General features: G+C 38.1%; 1 protein-coding gene across 1 annotated transcript; it reads right to left on the bottom strand.

Annotated features, from left to right (window-relative positions):
* Window positions 120–4,966, bottom strand: LOC109716253 (putative disease resistance RPP13-like protein 1). The gene is made up of 2 exons (XM_020241582.1): window positions 1,248–4,966; window positions 120–517 (listed from the first exon to the last, which is right to left on the bottom strand). The coding sequence occupies exon 1, from the start codon at window positions 4,901–4,903 to the stop codon at window positions 1,256–1,258; it is 3,648 nt and encodes a 1,215-aa protein (XP_020097171.1). The 5' UTR covers window positions 4,904–4,966; the 3' UTR covers window positions 120–517; window positions 1,248–1,255.

Below are 16,959 nucleotides of genomic sequence, written 5' to 3'. Positions count from 1 at the left end.
AATTCACATACAAACATGACACAAAGTTCAGGTTTACAGAGTCTTTAAAACACATAACACATTAAGACAGAAAAAGATGAAGACATAACACATTTTATGACCACAATGCACACCATTCACATCCTTTTTTTTTGTTCGAAAAACTGAACCAAGTCTACAACAAAATTAAAACACTCGCATACTAACACGACAATAATTCTAGGTTTACAACACATAATACACTCAAACAAAAAAAAGTAAAAACATACTACATTGTATGACAACAATCAATGCACACCATGCACACCTTTTTTTTTGGTTTTTTCACTCTTGTTTTTGTTTTTGGTTTTTTTTTCTTGGGATGGTCAAACCTATTCTTTGACAACACCAATTAACAATCCACACAATAGTAATATACAAACCCATTAACAAACCTTTTTTTTTTTCCCCTAACAATCCACGGGATAGTAATATACATACCTATTAACAAAACTCCTCTTTTTTTTCCAATCTTCAGAAGCTAATGCCCATCAGTTGTCTGCAAAAAGATGGTGAAGCACGTACAGAATTAGAACACTAAAAAGTGAGCACAATGAAAAATAAAGCGATACATAACCTTCAAATAGATTAGAAGGATACAATTTGAATTGCAAGATCATGAATCTTATCCTTCGAATTTCGGAATTCATAGAAAATTACTGCAAGAAAACTGATATGAAATACTATTTGGCTACACTTTTGAATCTGCAGCAATTAAAGTAAGGTAAGTAATGCATCTGAACCATGTTGTGTTGATTTAGCATTAAGATACGAAAAGGACAACTATTATTAGAGAATAGGACTGTAGGATTGTATCATAACGCCGGCAATATAAACCCCAATCCTAGAACCAAATTATATGCAAGCACTTAAATACTGATTCTACATTTGATGGCCTGAAAGAGAGAATTTTGAAAGAGTAGCTTACATAGAAGTGCATGATGAGTACAGAAGCAAAATGAATCCACTTAATACAGAGATTAATATTATTATCTTCGGTAGATAGACGAGTGATTATAAAGTATTTCAATCTAAAACTAGGTCGGTTCATCATTTTAAATCTAATCTCAAAACACACGGGCAAGGTGTAGGAAAGTTTGAAGTACTTCAAGATCTTCGCTGATTCATCAAGAGACTGATTAACCCTTGCACTATTGGGGCGGAAAAAAGAATAAAAGATCAGGAATTTAAAGTTCGCCAATTTGTAAGAGCAGTAAGGCGATACGTACCTCTTTTTCTACATTACAGAGCATGTTTCGAAGTTGTCTTCTACAGGGATGCCGCCAAGCATACGCACGCGCGAACGGGGGTCGACGTCTACGGATTGTGCCTCTAAAATCGGACATCCGCGTATTCCTAAACTTTTGAGTGACCCGGGCAAATTCATCACTTCCTGTAGATTTGAGCAATTATGCAGAATGAGAAATTTTAGAGAGCGTAGTTTCTGCACATCCGCCAGCGATGAGAGCCCAGGACAATGCTCAATAATCAAGGAGCGAAGAGATCGGAGGTTGCCAAACTTTAACAACGCTGCTCGCATACGACATCGAGTAATCATAAGACGAGATAGGCGTGGCAAATCTGCATTTGTGAGGATGGCATCTACATTTGCACAAGACTCGGAATGGATAGACCGCAACGAGGACGGCAGCGAAGCAGTTTCACCGGCCAAGCAGGGGCATCCGATTAGAATGAGATCTTCGAGACGGGGGAGGGATCTTATACCACCCAGGGAAGTGAGAGCCCAGCAATCTCTCAGACGTAAAGTTTGGAGTGCTTTTAACTTGGCAACGGCATCCACAGACGGTAGACGGGTTATCGTTCTGATATCTACGAGCGACAGGCGGGTGAGTGAGGTTAGAGTTTGTAGGCATGCCGACAATGCGTGGTTAGTAATATTGCATCCCTCAAGCCAGAGCATAGTGAGGGTAGAGGGCAGAAGCAATTTGGCCTCATTTCGTCTGCTGTAAATCAATTCCATCTTTCGCTCGTGCATCTCCAACCATCTCTCCCGGACAGCGGTAATATCTGCGTCGGCGGCAGGCACCCTCTCATCATGCTTTCGAGAGCTAGCTTCATTACTGTCGGAGCCATTCGTTGCGGCTATGAAATTCCTCATTTCTCTTTCATTGCGGACTAAAGACTCTTGATGTTGGTGTGGGAACCATTTCGGCATCCTTTTCCTCGTGTCCTTTATTATGGATCTCTTGTCGGCCGGCCTCATTTGCAGGTCTTCCTTTGTTACGAAGGTGAGAAATGGCGCACGAAATATTGCGATTTTTCGAAGCCTCGGAGGAAGGGTGTGTAATGCTTTAAGCCTAGAAAGATGCGAGAGCTCAAGCGATCTGCAAGAAGGGTAAAGCTGGTCCATTGGCGGGAGCTCTTCGAGCATTCCACACCTCCTCAGCGCCAGTACTTCAACATTGGATGTTTGATTCTCGGGCCATGATGGCCACAGCCGTCCTCCTCGATATCCATCTAGATGAAGGCTGGTTAGATTGGGAGGCAATTGGAGACCCTCGAGAATTTCAGCATCCATAGTAGAATTTACACTGTCCGCACCGTCGCGCCATACCAACTGGAGCGTATCGAGATGCTTCTTTTCTTTCAAGTTGGCTGCGATGGCACTTTCCTTGCTCTCAACATTCTCAAGATTATCAATGCGCAAGCATCCCCGGAGTTCGTTCAGGTTCTGTAGTTGCTCCAGCTCACATCCTCTTTCCTTTCTCACCTGAAAATATTCAAGGCCTTGCAAGGAAGTTAACTTGCCGATATCGGCTATGCCAGGAGGCCGAAGATACCTCAAGCTGACCAAGTTGTTGAGGAATTTAGGAGGCGAGCTAGCGTTTTCTACTTCCAACACTTCTAGCTGAAAAAGAGTGCTCACCGACTCCAGCAGCACGAACTCGCTAGTACCTGAAACTTGTAGGACGCGAAGGTGCTTCATTTCACCAATAAATTCTGCCAAATTTTCTAGGTTCAACTCCAAAACCAGCACGCGCAATTTTTGTAAGCTGTTGAAGACGCCGGTCGCAATGTTTTCTTCTTCTGAGGGGGCGCTTTCTCCTTTCGCGACGATTAGGGTGCGCAGTTTCTTCAGTTTGCAGATTTCCTCCTTATTCTCGTTCAGTTTGTCAGCCGGTATGCGCAGATGGCGAATAGTTGAGGGGATCTTTTCTTTCTTACCTTCCATTCGAAGACAGACGCCGCTGGAAACCTTTGTTGCTAGACTGTAGAGTAACTCGTGCAACGTGTAGTAGCCGTCATGAGACTGATGAATGTAGAACCGGGACACCAGCTTTTCAAGGTAATCGTTGCCGACATCCTCCATCCTCTCATTCTGATCATCCGGCTTGATAAAACCTTGCGCCATCCAGAGCTGAACCAGCTCTAGAGCTTTGAACTTGTAGCCTTTAGGATACAGGCTGCAGTACGAGAAACAAAGCTGAAGATGTGCTGGCATATGCTGATAGCTCCACATCAGCGCTCTGGTTTGGCTGTCGGACCAGTCCTTCTCTGCAATCGTTCGCAAGTATTTACGCAAATAATCCCGCGAACGAAGGAGCTCGGCCGCCTTCATACCGATCGTCTCGCCAACAATCTCGGCCGCCGTGGCGTCCTTGTTCAACTTCTTAGCGATCGTCCTGCATTTCTCTTCTAAATCTTCTCGAACGGAAGAATCCATTCCCCTGCTCGGCAATGCGTAGTGAATGAAAAGATCCAAGAAGCCATCCTCCCTTAACTCCTCCAAACGGTAAATGTTTTCCCCGGCAGCACCAATCTTTCTCGGCGCATCGTCCGTTTGAGACGTAACTAAAATCTTGCTCCCCAGCAAACAACAACATCTGCTTAAACATCTGAATAGTGCATCCCAATTATTTTTGTGGTCTTCCCCGTCGCACCAAACATCATCGATCACGAGCAGGAACATCTTCGAGTTCAGCTTTGTGCTCATCTTCAGTCGTAGCTCTTCGGGCCAGTCAAGGTCGCCCACGACCATAGTGTCGAGATTGCGAAGATAGGCGTGGATCATTCCGGGCACATCATCAGGATTGACGGGATCTTGAGGCTCGCTCGCAGTAGAAGCTTGTTGTATGATTTTTTTCATAATTTCAGATGTGTCGAGATTGCGAGATGCGTGGACCCACACGATGAGATCGAAATGTCTGCCGTCGCCTGCTAATTCGCTCCTCAGCTGCTCGCAGACGTACTGTGCAAGAGTAGTCTTCCCAACCCCCGGGCGACCGACTATTGCAATTATAGGAATGCCTGCTGCAGGTTCTATTTTCAAAAGCCGAATGATTTCTTTGCGATCTTCGTCGCGGCCGAACACTTTTTGCGGGGGCAACGAGATGGTCCGCCTGCTGTCAGGCGCCACAGTCCGATCAGGCTGGGCGCCTAACTGCGCGCGGAGTTTCTCGACTTGGTTGGCGATCTTCTCAAGCTTGTTCAGCCTGTGCTTCAGCTTGATCTTTTGAGGTGACAGCATATCCCGACCGCCTTCGAAGACGGGCACAACCCATCTCATGCGTCTTGATTCTTGAAAAGAAGAGCGTAGCTGATAAATTCGCCTCCTAGTGCTACTGCTTGCTGCCTCCGCCTCGCGTCTGAGGCGGTGGTAGCGGAGGAGGTCCAGCGCGTCCTCCGCGTCCTCGTATGCGTCCTTCATCCTCAGCAGCCAGCCCTCCACCTCACTCCGGTGCGGGCTGCCTTCGGCTTCCTCGGTCACCGCTTTCATCACCGGGACGATGTATTTCTCCATCTCTTCCAGCTTTCTCTCCGCGTCGACGCCTACGCTCGCGAAGCCTTCGTTGAGCAGCTTCGTCATCAGCGGAGATGCCACCCATCCCAGTGCTGCTAATACGATCGATTCTACCGCCACCATTCTCGCGCCAGCAAGCTCAGAACAGACAGCCACCTAGCTAGCTGCCGCCTCCAAACAAGTACGGGAGCAGCGCCAATTTTCGTTTACGAATAATTATTGACCAATGACCGACTGTCGCTGACGCAGAAGCCCAAAAGATTCAGATCCTAAATTCAAATTTTAATTAATTTATATTTTTAATTAAATTTATTTTTAAATAAAATAAACGAATTGAATAACATATATAATATATATATATCTATCTCTCTAAAAAAATAATACTAATAATAATAAAGTTTTTTTGTTTTGTTCCTCTCTTTCTTTCTTCTTTTTTTTTTTCCGTTTTCTCGTCCTATTTCTAACCATCTGTTTTTTATTCTTCTTTTTCTTTCTTCGGAGGGCCCGACTGCCTTCATTATGTAAGTCTAGCTTATTTTTCTAATAAATAAAGCAGATAGCTTGCTATCTATTTTTCAAAAATAATAATAATAATAATAATTTGTGAAGAATGCTACGGCTCACCTTCCCCTGTAGACTTTCTTTTCACGGCCTAAATAGCACCCACTTATTTTATTAATATTTTCTTTTTTCAAAAATCATTTTGCAGATTTTTTTTTTCTTTTTTGGGAGCAATGCTCTTTATATATGTACCTCAAAAGAGGGTGCATATTATACACATCTTAATCCAAAGTCTTTTAGATTGTCAACTTTTTTTAACAAAAATATATATTATTATAAAATGTGAAAATTTTAAATAATTACAGCTCATCCATTCAAGGATTGAAATAATTTTTTAAATTTTCAAGTATTAAAAATATAGAATTGTGACCGGATGCATTAATTGTTCTTACATTAGACGAAAATGTGAGGCATCTATCATTGGCATGGTCGAGAAGAGATGCACAACTTGCCATTGTTTACAATCTATTCAACTACCAAAAAATAATAACAATAAGAGTTTTGCTTCAGTGCTTAATGTTCATTTGGTAATTAATAACAGCAAATAGCTGCATCAGGGCCGTTGACATTTCTAATTAGGATACAATTATTATTAGTTCAACTAATTGCTGTATGTCCTTTTCTAAGAGATATTTATACCTCAATTGAGATGCACCAATACCCGTTCAACTATATGTGCGTTTCATCGACCGTTCCTAACGCATGTGGCAAAGAATTTGGTGGTTGGTACCCGAGATCTCAAGCTCGAATCTTAATTGATTCACATTTCCAGCTAAATTTATTTCTAAATAAAATAAACGAAGCGGATAGCATACAACCTATTTCTATTTCTCAAAAAAAAAAAAACAATGTAATTATTCTAATAAGATTCATTAATTTTACACATACAATCAAACTANAAAAAAAAAAAAAAAAAAAAAAAAAAAAAAACTATATGTGAGTTTCAATCAGAACCCTCAATTTTTAATTTTTTATTAACTTTCTATAATTTTTAACTATTTTAACTTAACATATATTATATTTATTAAATTGAACATTCATTGAAATTAATGACTTTACCCTGCACTTGTACGAATTAATCCTTATATTTTTTTCTTTCCTATAGAGCATGAGAATTTCATTAGTTATTAATTGGTAATAAATACACAGTTTTATCAAGTAAAAATAATTGTGAATTTTGTCCCTTTTTTTGGTCATTTCATCAAATAAAATGACTACAATCACTTTTAGCTTATTAAACCAGACCAATTAAGAATTTGTGACCAATAAGGTTGTAAAATTTGATAATGTTTAAGTTGACTATGAATTTATTTAAACTTCAAAAATTAAGAGATCTAAATATAAAAAAATTGGTTGTGGGATTAGTTCCAAAATCGCCTAGAGTAGAGGGGTCTCCGTATATTTTCACCATTAGCAACAGTTGATTATTTGCGAGCAAATTGTATCTTGTACCAGGTTCAATGTGTAAATCTGCACCCCAATTCCATCTGTTAATTTGCATACAATCTTACAATTTTAAAGTTCCAGCCATAAATTACAATAAATTTAAATTTAAGGACCAAAAATGTAAATTGCAATTAAGCTGATGCAAAAGTGATATAACATCGTCGTTATTGGCGCATCACCAATCGCAATACTGCTGCATCACTTCTACATTAATAATATGTAAATATATAGTCAATTAAATTAGGTTGTGAAACTTGATTGTAATAATTTTGAAAGTTCGAATCGAAAATTATAACAAATTAAAAAATTTGAAAAACAAAGTATCACCCGACTCATAGTTCGAGGATCAAATGTGCAATTTACCCCAGTAATAACAATAATTGACTCAACGGGCCCCTCTTCCTTATCTGTGTGTACATATGTAATCTTTCCTTATAGTTAGGTAATGTGAAATGGCATATGTTGACAAATAATGCCAATAATAATAATCTATTTCTATCTTATTGACTTGATGTAGTAAACGTTGACAATAAATACTACCTTCTCTAGATAGCAACTCCTTGGGATAATATTCTGAAGCATGTTGGGTTTAATATGCTGCGAATTACTTTTTTTCGTCTTTTTTTAAGGAAATGATAGCAATGCTACTTGTTTCATTTATAAAGAAAATAAACTAATTAAGCTATAGGAGTAAGACATCTGAGTCTTGAAAAAAAAAGAAAAAAGAAAAAAGAGGTCCTTCAAGCAATCGCGTAATCTCGCGTAAGGCTTTTTATATCGAACATAAATTGGCTAAGACCTTCCTCCTGTTCTGAAAGATTCTTTTGCTTCTCTGCAACCACATACTAGTCCACTAATTAGCAGTTATAAGACTCCAACCTCCCAATCTGCTGCATGCTGATTGTTTTTTTTTTTTGAGAAAAAGATAGCACGCTACCCGCTTCATTCATTGGAAAAATGAACTAGGCTACAAGGGTGGGGCAACCTGGGCCCCTTGATAAAAAAAAAAAAAAAAAAAAAAAAAAAAAAAAATTAAAGGGACCCAAAATGTGTTTGGTTAAAGGGATGCATGCTGATTGTTAGTGACCCAAAATGTGTTTGGTTAAAGGGATCAAATCCAACCAAATTAAGTTAACAGCTGAAGAAATCCCTTTTATATATATATATATATATATAATTGAGCTCCTATACTTTTAAAAGTACCAAGTCATTGATGCTTATAGGTTTTCGACCTTTGGATTAAGGAATGTGCGGTTAGGATGATGTGGACCCCCTAGGGTTGAGTGGGTGGTTGGTTGAATAGTATAATTTAACGGATGAAAATGATCAAATGCATAGATCTAATGGTAGAAAATTTACAAGCACCAAATGCTTTGTGCTTTTATAAGCACCGTAACCGGACTCTATATATATATATATAGAAAGAGAGAGAGTGTTGTTGAATCTGATCATGTTCAAACTATTTATAGATAGTGAGTAGGTTCATTGAATTTATCTATCAATAGAAATTCAGAAATTTCTTGTTATATATATATATATATATAACAAGGAGAGTTTGTGCATTTACTTTTGTATTAGACATACCAAATAATCACTTCTAGTGGAGACAAAACAAAAATTAGCAGGAGATAAGAATCATAAGGACAGTTGAACTGAAGTAGATTCCATGAAATACGAACAAGTAATAAAGGTGGGTGTGAGCATATATTAATCATTAGAGTTTGAGATAAACTTATACATTGATTTTTAATTTGATACAATATTTGTCATCTTCTAAGATCGACCTAAACCAGTAAGTAATATTTTTCACCTATGAGTGATGCTCTTTTCCAACAACAAAATGTTGAAACAAATTGCTAAATATTACAATCAATATTTTAAAAATCAGAAATATATCGGTATTATATAATCTAAATATTTGGGCCTGGCCGATTTTTAAGAGACTTTTTTTATAAAATAACCTTTTAAAATTTTATTACTTGTAAAATAATCTTACCAAAATTATATTTAAAAAACTAATATCTTAAAGACGGTGAATATATGATTCACCGCCTTCACCGCTTTTCTAATTTTACAGAAAAACGGTGAATCATGCATTCACCCCCTTTTACTTGTTTATTATGTTTTTCTATAATCCTAACAATCATATAAATATTTCAATAAATTACATATAATCTTAACAACCTGAAAATTCTAATAATAAATCCATACAATCCTAACAATTAAAAAGATCTTAATAATCTATCCATACAATCGTAATAATCAAATATCGTATATAATCTTAACAATTTAAAAATTCTAATAATATATCAATATAATCCTAATAATCAAAATTTTTTTAATAATCTATCCATATAATTCTAACAATCAAATAAAAATTCTAATATTCCACNTAATATATCAATATAATCCTAATAATCAAAATTTTTTTAATAATCTATCCATATAATTCTAACAATCAAATAAAAATTCTAATATTCCACACACAATCCTAACAACCTCATTTTTTTATTTTCTGTATAATTTATGTATAATTTTAACAACCTTATTTTTTCTCTTTTCTAAAAAATTATGAAGAAGACGGTGAATCATTCACCGTCTTTTAAAAATTATAAAGAAGACGGTTAATGATTCACCGTCTTTAAAAGACTTCAGAGCGCAGTGAATGATTCACCGCGTTTCGAGAGTTATTTTGCCAAATACAAATTTGATAGCGTTATTTCGTAAATTATAAAATTTTAAATGGTTATTTTGTAAAAAAAGTCCATTTTTAAGAGCTAGTCTCGAGCCCGACTGGTTTGTATAATAAAATAGAACAAAAAAATTCCAACTCAAGTCAGTCCACTCAACTTCCCTAACCCTCCCATTTCTCTGCCAAAATCATTTAAATAACGTCGCTTTTCATCTAAGTTCAGCAAAACGCTATACAATTTTTAACCAAAATTAATTTCTCCAAACCAAAAAAAGATCCGCTGAAATCATTTTCTTAGAATTTAGGCCAAACGGGACCTTAATTTACTTAAGAATTATTTTAATTGCTGAATAATTTCTGATGAATTAATAGTCGTATATATGATGAGCTATAAACTTACTTCAATTACTAATTAGCTTCTGCAAAATTCTGACATGTCACATATACCAATTTTAATTATCAAATTAATGGCAGCCAATAAAATTTTACAAAAAATATAAAAGCTAATTAAATTTTACTGCTGTAACATTTCTGTACAATATCCCTTCACTAGTACAGAGTAACACTTCGTTAGTTTGTATTATACAAATTAATTTGTATGAGACACATGTACAGCATGCTGGTACATTAGTCTATAAATATACAATTTGCGTGTCCCACTGCTGGATTGCGCTTACATTAGTTGTTTTTCTTTTAAAAGATCTTTAAAAGTAGTATCTGCAGCAATACTCAAGATATATTTTTAAATCTGTTTGTTCGCACTCGACATTTGGTGCAGCTAGCATCTGCATGCCTTGTTCAAGGTTTCCTTAATTTGTTGCACAATAATACTGTAAAAATGTGAAAAATTAGCAATAACAACATAAATATGGTATAGTATTTTTCTCAAAAAAAAATATAGTATAGTATTCTCTGTACATTAACCACATGGGTAAGAGGTACTACAAGGACAAAATTAAAACACTAAAATTTACATACAAGCATGACAGAAATTTCAGGCCCCCTACAAAACATAATGATACATTAAGAGAAAGAAAAAAAATAAAAACATAATACACTTTGTAGTGAGCTAATGACGGAACCCTCACTATCAAGATACTAATCACACTAGTAAGCAAATGTGATTTATCTAAATTATCCACAACCAAGATATGCAAGATTGGAGTAAATGAAGTTGAAAGAGAAAAATCCAAGCACAAGCACAACAACAACACAAGATTTACGTGGTTCACCCAAACCGGGCTACATCCACGGACACGGAGAGATCAAATCCACTATCAAATGAGGAGATTACAAGATTTGGTTAGAGATTACCACTCTATCACAATGGACTTACAACCTTCCANTAACCTTTCTTCGTTACCTCCTTCTTTAACACCGTGAAGTGTTCTTACTTCGAACCTTAAACCACCTCAATGGTTTCTCGGCTTTTCGTTAACCAACGTTCACCCACATGTTTTAGTTTTCTCCTTGGCTACCCTGTTAAGTTTCCATATCTCGTTCTAACCAACGATTTCCGAAGCGTGTTTCCCTTCCATACCTAAAGAAACTTCATAAACGAGGACAACAATTTAACCAAAGATAAGCCGAACAAGAATCAGAACAACGATACTTACTAAACCTTGAACTCGTTAATCTACAATTTTGCCGTAAAAACGTACCTCTAAATCTTCTTCTCCAAATATACATAGTTGGAGTTCCGAAGTATCTCTTCCTATTTCTTGTAGAACATACATTCGAGTTTTTTAATAACATACCTGAGTTTGTTCGTAGTTCTGTTACCATAGCTTTCAAACTGTGAAAATACGATTCAGCACCTAAGGTTTCTTCATTCATACTGGTAACACAGATGAATTTTACGAAGTTTCTACTATGGAAACACCGAAACCACAACATACACCTACTGTACGAATATCATACGTTCCTGTTTGATTTTTGAGTTCCTACTTAACTCATTTCGGAAACTTCATTTTCTAGAACCTGGCCGTGCAGTTTAAGAACCGTACCTCTAAACCGCCCTATCTGTTTTACCGTGTAACAGTGTAAGTGTTTTCCCTAAACATCTTTTTAACTATATGTTCAAACCGTACTCATTTCGTTTCCGCCATTTCTGTGGTAAACGCAGAGTGAAATTTAATAGAAGGCTCGTTTCAGGTTTCTGCCTCCTCCTTTTTTTCAACTACTTAGCTGAAGGGATAAGTTCACAACATCCATCGAACTACAAACGGTACCACACATGTGCGGGCCTGTAACGTATACGGCAACCACAAGAATCAGCCAAATACCGTTTAGGGCTTTTCCACGTAACCCTTCGCCGCTTTACCCAAAAAGCCATAAACTCTCCATGTTCACTAATACGTTAGTACATACCGTTTTTGAGTTCCGGTTACGTTCCAATACAACTACGATTAAAACGGCCACTAGAACTGTTCTCTTCTAGATGTTGCCCGAAACATAAACTTGTATCTTTACCAGGTTAATCAACCTACAGGTTCGAAGTTCATTGCCACCGAAACAGTTGGTGCCTCCGGCTCATGTACCGTGAATGGCTCCGTTGGTTCCTCCGCCACACCGAAGTTCCAAACTACTTTCTCGAACCATACTTAAAATTTGGGTACACAAATAATACACTATCATACTCACGTTATACAAACCGATTTTTAGGCCAAATAGTATTTTCCTGATTTGTATAACTACACGTTATAGTAATGTAGGCCCTACAGTAACTTCTACCGTTCCACTCCCACAACTACAATCCAGGATACACAACCGTTCAAAGCACCCAGCTCAACCTCAGAACTTCTTCAAGTCTAGCCTCATAACTTCTAGCTTCTTAGGTTCTAAAGTTTCTTAGCCTTTTGTGCGTTTTGAACTTAGTGCTACGCATCCATTCAAATTTAGAACAAATACCACTAAGTATGAATTAATATCTAGAATCTTAGTACAAAAGTTCAACACAAACTAATCTTTCAAAGATTCTCAAACATTTTAGGTTTTGTTACGTAAAAGTCGCTTTTAACGTAACGACATGGCCATGTTCCGTAAAGACAGGTCCCATGTCGGTAGTTGTAAACGCGTCCTTCGAACTACCAACAAGGCCATGTTCGAAGTACGACATGGCCATGTTCGGGACAAGGCCTTGTTCATTGTCGGACAGGTCCCATGTCGTCGAAGCGTCTTTTTAGAAGGCAGTACCACATGGGACCTGTTGTAAGGAACAAGGCCATGTTCCACGACAAAAACCTTTCTTTGAAAGATTAAGCTGAGGTTAACTAAGATTTCAGATATTTATTCGATATCCCCAAGAGATTAACTAGTTCGTAGTATTCTTATGTACAAACTCTTTGGGATCTCCGAGCCTAAAGTAAGATTTGGATAAAAGATGTTTAATCGGAGAAATCTAGTTTAGCTCTATAGCAAAGCGTAAGAGTTATACAGCTAAACTAGAGGCGAAACGAACCTCAAGAAAAGGGACCAAAAGATGCTATGAGGTTTCGCTTCCTAGTGGTATTAGTACTACGAGAAGTACTTGCCGCAGCACCTAAGCCGCACTTGCGCTTTGCATCACTAGAATTTATGGCCTCTAGAAATGTACACGGCTCTTCTTGTTCCACAATTAGTGCCCGAAATGTACTTGGATTTACAAAATCTTTCAAATGCAAAGGTGTGTGCCGCTCTCTTGTAGAACGTCGAGACCAGTCATCTATTTCTCCACCTTCATGAGAACTTTCCCCTTCATTAGAATTTTCATGGATTTGATCATCGACCTCACCATATTCAACCGGTGTATCCGCCGATTCAATGTCTTCATTTGGTGAGAAAGTTGAAGATGGTAGCTCAAAATTTTGAGTATCATTCCGAATTTCTTCCTCCTCGATGCTTTCATGTTCTACACCCTTTTTCAACACATTTGATTCATCAAAATGAACATCACAACTTGTGATAATTTTGTGGGCCACCGGATCCCATAACCGGTATCCTTTCACACCTTTTGTATAACCAACAAATATGCATTTTTTTTATCTTGGATCTATCTTAGTTCTTTGACAACTAGGAACCAATGCATAAGCATGACAACCAAATATTTTTAGATTAGAATAATCACAAGGAGTTCCGAACCATACCTCCTCCGGTGTCTTTCCATTTATAGCCATGGAAGGTGAGCGGTTGACAAGATAACATGCCATGGACACGGCCTCGGCCCATAACTCGTGCTCCAAACCGGCATTGCTCAACATGCTACGAGCCCACTCCATCAATGTACGATTCATCCTCTCGGCCACCCCATTTTGTTGTGGATCATATGGATTTGTATAGTGTCTTGAGATGCCATTCTCTTTACAAAAGAGCTCAAACTCTTTAGATTTGTACTCCAAACCATTGTCCGATCGGAGAACTTTAATGCGGCATCCGGTGAGATTCTCTACTTCGGCCTTGAAGTGCTTAAATGCTTGAAATGCCTCACCTTTCGACTTGAGAAATTTCACCCAAACCTTCCGTGAGAAGTCATCAATAAATGATATATAATAATTGGCACCACCATATGAAGTAGTAGGAGAACTCCACACATCCGTATGAATGTAGTCAAGAATACCTTTACTTGTATGACTCCCGGCTTTGAAGCTCCACTTATGATGTTTTCCATAAACACAATGCTCACAAAATTCCGAGTCACTAAAAGTAATATCCGGTATAAGTTTCTTCTCTACTAAAACCTTCATTCCCTTCTCACTCATATGACCCAACCTTCTATGCCATAGTCGGAGAGGAAGGTCATCATTTTCCGTCGCCGCATAAGTTTCATCCGTCATTGTACTACCCAATAGCTTGTACAAGTTTCCAACCCGAATGCCTTTCATGACAACCAACGCACCTTTGGAGACTTTTATAACTCCACCTTGCCCCGTAAATTTGTAGCCTTTGTTGTCCAATTCGGAGAGAGAGATCAAACCTTTCTTCAAATCCGGAACATGTTGCACATTTTCAAATACCCGAACCATTCCATCATACATTCTCAAGCGCACCGAACCAACTCCCACCGTTCTACTAGTTGAGTTGTTTCCCATCGAAATGGTACCACCATCGCATTCCTCATAGGTAATGAACCATGAACGATGTGGGCACATATGATGAGTAGCGCCACTATCAAGAATCCAATTTTGATGAAATACTGAACTAGAACCCGCCATCAAGACCTCATCATCAATAACACCCGATGTTGTTTCTTCAACTTGATGTGCTTCATTGTTCGATTCCGAGTTTTGTTTACTACTACTTGATTCACCATTGTCCCTTCCACCATTTGAGCCTTTTCTTTTTAGACAATCTTTCTTCATATGTCCGGATTTGCCACAAAACCAACAAAGCCTTTTGTCATTCCGATTTCTAGACTTTGATCTATTCTTTGACTTGCTTCTTGAAAAATTTTTTGACATATTTTCACGTTCTTTATAACGACCTCTTACTACAAGTGCTTCCGTTTCACCCTCCGAACTCCCCAAAGTTACCTTCTTTCGAAGTTCATCGGCCAACAATGCACTACAAACGGTGTCCAAGAAAAAGAACATTATCTCTTCTCTCCACATCTCTCCCAACCTCTTCCTCGAGAGAACAAGAAGAACGAACTAAGTTTCTGAAGGTTCCATCTAACCTCCTTAAGATTCTCCATAAGGCTTCGCCCTAAGCGCCTTAGTCTTCCACGAAGTTTCTTCCACATCGTTCTTCCCTAAAGATAACCTTCCAACATTCGGGTAACACTATCTCACCATTAGAGATTGGTTTAGAACATTAGAGGAGTAAACTATCACCTAAACTAGAGAGACACGGGCACCTACATCGGGCCAAACCCACTTGGTGCATTTAGAACACAACAACAACACGAACACGAACCTAAAAAGAGAAAGTTGAAGTAAATGAGGTTAAAACGTATAGAACCAACACCTATTAAATCTATGTAGTGTAAACGAATGATCACACTAATCATAGAACTATCACTCCCAAGGCAGTAATCGAGTGATGTTAACCATAGTCTCGAAGTTCCAACTCACGTTCCACAAGCTATTTAACAGAGTTACCGTTGTTTAACTAACCTTCACCCGTTTAAACTACCTTTCTCTTTGAAACTTGAAACCTTCAATTTTCAAGTACTAAATAACCATGTTGTACCTGTTATGTTCCGAGATGAACCCTCTCTATTCTTTGGCCTTACCTACCGGCTACTACTTACCCTCCTCTACCTGTACTTTCGAAATCGGTGGTAAGCGTACACGAACCGCCTACTTCAAGAAAAGTTATATTAACCTCTCTTTTGCCGAAAACCTAATACCCGTTTCAATCTCTCGAACATGGTTTTGTTCAGTTAATGGTTGGCTTAAAAGAACTTTTCTGCCAACATGAGAAACTCTTACTTTCTTCCGTGGTTCCAGAGGCTCGTGAACTTACATAAGTTGTTGTAATAAACACTCGAACTCTCATAGCCTCTCTTCTACTACCTACTTCTATTCCGGTAGTGAAACAATACGTGTAACGGCCTAAGGATACTCTGAAACTAATGTTCAAATTCAACGTGATTTCTTCTAAGAGAACTNACCCTCTCTACACCTCTCTTCTCTATTACAAGAAAAGGGAAAACCTAGAGAGCAAAAATGAGAACACACTCTCTCTAACCCAAAGAGTTCTCTCTTAACTCCACTTGGCCCAACATACCAAATGGGTCAACTAAAGCCCAAACCAAATACTAACTAGCCCATTACATGAGTTGTTGAACCAAACCCAAAATAAAACCAATTAGGCTAATAAGTGAATTTGATATCACTAACCCAACAATCTTTTATGACCACCATGCACATCCTTTTCTTTGTTTGTTCTTTTTTCCTTTTTTGTTTTTATTTTTGTTTTTGTTTTTTTCTTTTTTTTTCGTCTTTTTTGTTTTGCCTTTTCTTTTGACTGGCCAAACCAATTTTTTGACAACACTAATTAACAGTCCACATCTTGTTTGGCCTGCGCTTCCGCTGGAACATCCCCATATTCTTCTTCTTCTTCTTCTTGCTATTTTGAGGTGACAGCTCCCGACTACCTTTTAAGACACGCATAATCCATTTCCGAAGTAAACACATGCTAATAGAAAGGTTGCATTCACCGTATTTAAGGGCTCAGCCACAGCGCTCGCGGATTTCGACTTGACTTAATCTACCTGAATATTGGGTTTATTATTGGGTCTCTTATCATTAAATCTCTTATGGATCATCCCGTCACTAAACCTATCAATCTCCTGGGCGTATTGTCACGAGATAGGAAGTTAGATTTATTTTAGCCCAATAATAGCTAACAATTCCCCCTCCTTCCCTATAACACTTACACCATTAATGCAGCACGTGGAAATCGAACCTGCACTACTTGCTTTGATACCACTTGTGGATCGTAAACACTAACCAACTATTACAAAAACATATGCTGATAGGAAGGACGCACTCATCGCACT

This window comes from Ananas comosus, linkage group 10 (assembly GCF_001540865.1).
Source record: "Ananas comosus cultivar F153 linkage group 10, ASM154086v1, whole genome shotgun sequence".
Taxonomy (NCBI): domain Eukaryota; kingdom Viridiplantae; phylum Streptophyta; class Magnoliopsida; order Poales; family Bromeliaceae; genus Ananas; species Ananas comosus.
This window is presented reverse-complemented; position numbering and strand designations above follow the sequence as displayed.